Source organism: Acanthisitta chloris, unplaced genomic scaffold, assembly GCF_000695815.1.
Source record: "Acanthisitta chloris isolate BGI_N310 unplaced genomic scaffold, ASM69581v1 scaffold6397, whole genome shotgun sequence".
In the NCBI taxonomy this organism is placed as follows: Eukaryota; Metazoa; Chordata; class Aves; order Passeriformes; family Acanthisittidae; genus Acanthisitta; species Acanthisitta chloris.
Genome location: NW_008683133.1, coordinates 101,375 through 106,811, shown reverse-complemented (window position 1 = coordinate 106,811; position 5,437 = coordinate 101,375). Strand labels below are relative to the sequence as shown.

Genomic DNA, 5,437 nt, shown 5'->3' with positions numbered 1-5,437 from the left:
ATATAAAACTTGCAGTTCCTGAGGTTGCTAAGCAGGTCTTTGGCTTTTTACAGGATATTCAGAAGTGTGTCCCCTGAGCATTTATAGGTATTTGAAGCAGATGTTCTGCAGCTTTTTGTGAAACAATGCCCTATATTTACGTGAGACTGTGGAGCCTGCAGTCAGTGAGCCAGGGGAGACTCTTCCAGCTCTTCATTCCCAAACATACAAGGGACAAGGACAGAAGCAAAAAACTTTTGTTTGAAAAAGTTTAGAAGTAGATGGTCCTAGTACTGCAGCACATATCCTTCTTTTGCATGAATGGGGAATCCATTCATTTGCTGAAGGATGTAATTTTACACCCTATGTAGCAGGTAAAATAGTTCTTGAATCATGAAGAATGTGTTGTGATCTAGGATGAAGTTGGAGAGACAAGTGGGACATGTAAAAGCACAAGGTTAAACAATTCCTTCTTCCTTCAGCTTTTCCATGTTGTATTGAAGAACTGGTATCGTATCGAGAACATTTTCTGGTACCACTGAGAAATCCACCAAAAACATCAAAGAAACTTTATCCTTCCTGGTAGGAGAGGTCTGCGATGGGAGAAGCATTAGAAATCTGCCACTTACCTCATTGCAACTGAACCTTTCAAAAACCAATTTGAAGTTTTCCATTGAATCAATTTATAAATTCTGGATTATGGCAGTGTGTTTTGCAAGTGAGTTTAGTGCACTGAGTACACTCCACCTGTTTTACAGTAAGAACCTTTTGTGATATGTGAAAGGAGAACAAATTCTCTGCACCAGATCCTCCCTGTGCTTGCACAGTGGTATGATACCTTTGCTGGTAGTCACAAAACAATCATACTGCTATCAACTTAGAATTTTGTGAGTACTTTGTGTATAGCTGTATATTTTCTTTTTAAATGCATATGATTACTTAGGGTGACTTGAAGCTTGCATGCCAGCTCTTATGTTTATTGCAATGGTAATGATTCTAAGATAAATGGGACAAATACTGTACAGTGTGTGTCTGTAGTATTCCTGACAGGTTAGCACCACGTACATGAAATCTCACTGATTTTGCAGGTTGGCTAATGGTTAGTCTTTCGTAATGACTTTGAGACAATGCAAAAGCAGAGATTAGCTTCCAGTCTGATTTTGCCATGTCTTTCTTCACAGCTTCCTGTTATGGGAGGAGCCTTTATGGACTCACCCAACGAGGACTTTAGTACAGAGTACTCCTTGTTTAACTCATCAGCCAATGTCCATGCAGCTTCTTCCATGCAGAATCCACCAGAAGAGACATCCCGTTCTTCAAATGATGCCATATTGTTATGGATTGCAATCATAGCAACAATTGGAAATATTGTAGTTGTGGGAGTGGTGTATGCCTTCACCTTCTAGGATGACTGTCACTACGAACACTGGAAGAGAGGAAAACTGCTACAGTATTTGTCATGTGTATGTATGTATGTATGTGTGTATATATACATGTATATCTATATAAATACGTATAGGTAGGGACTTTGTTGATTAAGTGCTGCCACAGACATGGAAATGAAATGCAAGATAATCATCTTAAATCCTGATGGCAGAAAGTTTGGATGCAGTTGCAAATTGTATGGAGGTGAGAGCTTTAACTGAGAACAGAGCCAATACCAGTTTTGTATAGAAATGTAATAAAAGAGAGATCAACTTGGGTATAATAAATACAGAGAAAGTGATATTTATATAGAAAGTGCTTATTTTCTACAGAAAATTTTACTAGCAGCTCTTCTGCAGTTTGTCAGCTTTTTTTGTGCATTTTTTACTGTGGTATAATATTGTATGGAATTGTTCTATGTCATGTTTGCTGGACATCTTAGTTTTCTAGATGAACTAAATGGTTAGAGGATAGGAGTTCTGTCTAGAGGTACTGGATTACAGTGGTTTGTATATGTGTCCCTTCCAGGAAACAAAGGCCAAATACTATGCTTTTCATCTCGTTTCACTGTAATCCAGATTTCCTACAGCAGCTGTGTACTTTCATAAGGTTATTAATGTATCAAAAGAATGTGGGGAAACTGTGAAGCCTAATTAACAGTGAATGATGCCTGTGAGAAAGATGAAATTGAAAGAAAGATTGGACAATTCTGTGCCTACAAGGGAGTGAATACAAGAATACAAGAGTCAGATATGTCCTGGGGTAGAAATAACACATGAAAGGTAATAAGTGACAGATATGCAAGTGCTTATATTTAAGTTTTAATATATCGCTGGGTTCTAATGAGACTCCTAGAAGTAACTTTTATATAGCCTGTTTTAGGTAATGACTCTGATTATCATTTGGATTTGTTCTGTTAAGGGACAACATTTTCACTGCATTGTTCCCATGAGCAGTTCCTTTTCAAGAGCTGTATCTTATCAAAACAAGCTGTAGCCTTTTTTGCTTGAAAGATTATAAAATCTTGAGGAGAGAAAAAAAATCACCTCTGTTGGAAATCTCCCTCTTCCCCCTTAGAAATGAAACATAAATATATAAGATGTCTGCACTTGGAGAGGAGCAGACAAATTCTTCTTCTATGTCTGCATGTACTGTCTAGATTTTCTGTCTCATATAGCTACTACCCTGATTCCAGAAAGCCTTGTCTGCAGGCACAGAGACTATTTTTGACACTTGCCTGCCACCGAGCTTGAGGCTGGACTAAGAGCTGCTGAATGTATAGAGAGGTTTGGATTTTCTTCTTTTCTCTTTATACCAGTTTTCCTGCAGGGCTGGTGGACAGTTACTTGAATCAAAGCAGCATGCCCCAAATCACTATTTCCAACCACTCAGTAGTCACTGTGCATCTTATCTTCCCCCTCTATGAACTGGTCTTTAAAGCTGGGAAAGATGCAAACAGAGCTAGAAGTGGGGAGGAAAGAAGTTGTTTTGAAACTGAGAAAAACGATTATGAGCTTCTGTGTGTGTTGTTATTTCCCTGTTTGGAGGCAGGATTTTATGAAGATGGTTGAGGACAGACAAGACCCGTGCTGGGAAAACGTTTGAGAAGCCCAGTTCTGGGAGACCAGAAAGAAAGCAAGCAAATTCTGCCTAATAAAATGGCTATAGTCTTAAGAATGATAGAAAAATGAGATTTCACAGTACTATAATATCTATTAATTCCTTCATAGGCAGAGGACAATTAAAAACAGGGGAGCTGCATAAATACCTTGCCTGTTCTTACATCCCTCCTTATTCTCTCTGAGCAGAAAGTAAGCTGTTAAATGAGGCTGGAAAGCTGCAGAGAACTTTCCAATGCAGAATCAAGCAGGACAAGGTCTGGTGTATGAACATGTAGGACCTGTGGAAATATTCCTTTATAAAATGTACTGTCCCCAACCATTTTCTGATATTCTGTTGCCTTTGTAATTGTATCAATTACTCCTGGACTTTTCTTCAGTGTTTCTGTAGGCTCTCTAGTTAGGCCAGCCAGATCCTGCGACCATTATTTTTGCATAAAGAGCAAAACATTTCCAACATGACTAAAACCAGTTTGACACTGTGGTGCTTGCCCAGTGGGATTATACTACTGCTTAATGACTTTGCCAGTGGAGTGCTTTTTTTTAAAATTTCCTAGAATATTAATCTTAGTGCAATTAACAATGTTTGCATCTCTCTCCCAGAGCACTGGGTTAAACTCTTCACCCATGAAGAAAAGCAGCAGAGTGGGAACAGCAAAGATCCACCACTCTGCTAATGAAACTGAGTGACACTTTTGTGTTGCTTTTCCCAAAGAAAGTGCCCTACTCTCATGTGAAATTGATAGTAATAGCAGGAGTCTTGGAAAACAATGAGTTCTGCCTTCTGCATCCAGATCATCGTCATACATATTTTCATCATTAGAGGCTGAGTTGTCAAGAAGGGCCAGACAGAACTTTAATTAAAGCAATTGGCTTGACAGGGTGACATGGAAATCTGGGTGTAAGCAGCAAGTGCAAGCATTTTCTGTCTCATAGTTAAACTGCACACGAATTGTGGAAAAAATAGCTTTAGGATGCAGGTACAAGGATACTGCAGGCCAGGAATATTGTCAGGTGTATTAAAGATCCCTAAATTGCAGTGGGCAGAGCTGGCTCAAGCTCTGATCTACTTCAATAGTGATAATATGCACTCTATGTTTCTGAATGTTGTGTCTGGCTTCATCCACCACAGCCACTTCTGAGAATCACAGAATCAGGCTGGAAGGAACATCCAACAATGGGTCATTTGGTCCAACCTTCCTACTCAAGAATGTCCAGCCTAGAGCATATGGCTCAGAATTGTTTCCAGATGGTTCTTGAATACCTCCAGTGAGGGAGAATCCACTTCTTTCTTCTGGGAGGTTAGGGGAGGTTTAAACTGAACCATTGGAAAAGGGAACTTATCCATGAAGTCTCGAGAAGCCACAGAGGGTAGTGGAGAAGTGGATGAATGGTTGATGTTTCATAGGTATGGTCCTGTGAAATATGTTACCTCTTCGTTCTGTGGGTATATGTTATACCCTAAACTATCAACACAGCTTGACTTGGAGCACTGTAGCTTCTCCTTTCCTTGGAGCCAGGCAGCTGGATAACTGTTGTCACTCACTGAGGAGTGATGAGGAAGCCCAAATGCATTCCCCAGCACTGTTTTCTGAAGACCACCTGTGAAAGAAGAGGCCTCTGTGCTTTGCTGAGAACTTTTCATATCAGCCTGAGAGGAGGATAGCACTTGTACAAGATCTGTGCTTTAAATAAAAATGTCTAGCACAGATAAGTTACAGTATCTCGACTGGAGTTTGTTCTGTCATAGAGGAAGAAAACCATTTTCTATATGGAGTGTTAGACCACAGCTCTTTTGTGAGCTTCAGCATACAAACACAAGAAGAAATACTGTATGTAATGAGCCATGGGAAGCAGGAAGACAAACTGGGGTGCCCTCATGAGTATCTTTTAGCCATGACCTCTAGGGATTTATGGCAACATACCAAATAATCAAACTCTCTCTAGAAAATTTGTCTTCTCAAAGCAGGCAGAAGCTTGACACAGCAGCTGTGCAGCCACCACAGCAGAGACTAAAGGCTGAACAATTATGCAGGTGGGTGCAATGGCACGTTAGAAAGGAGAACTGAGTGGGGAAACCCACACAGCTACTCCTGTTGTATTTTTATCTGCACTAGACTAGGAGTCTAAGCTTGTTTGCAGCATTGTTAACATCCTCTTAAAATAAAATGAGGGAGGATGTATTTCTGTGTCAACACACTTACAAAACAAAAAACACATTTTGAAACTGATGCAACAGCAGCAGCAGAGAGACTTCGGTGCTACAAATAATGTATTTAGCCTTTTGAGCAGGCAAGTGAGGTCAGAGATATCTCAGAAGTAATGAGATCCCCACTCCAAAATCCTTGTTTACAATGGGACTTGGGGGCAGTCAGCATCCTACCCAACTGCTGAGCAATTTGTAATAATAATAA

The 5,437-nt window shown here is 40.0% G+C and overlaps 1 protein-coding gene across 1 annotated transcript; it reads left to right on the top strand.

Annotated features, from left to right (window-relative positions):
- Positions 1-1,106: 1,106 nt before the first annotated feature.
- Positions 1,107-1,385, top strand: LOC103806122 (chromosome unknown open reading frame, human C14orf132). Its single transcript, XM_009078797.1, has one exon. The coding sequence runs from the start codon at positions 1,107-1,109 to the stop codon at positions 1,383-1,385; it is 279 nt and encodes a 92-aa protein (XP_009077045.1).
- The last annotated feature ends 4,052 nt before the right edge of the window (positions 1,386-5,437 follow it).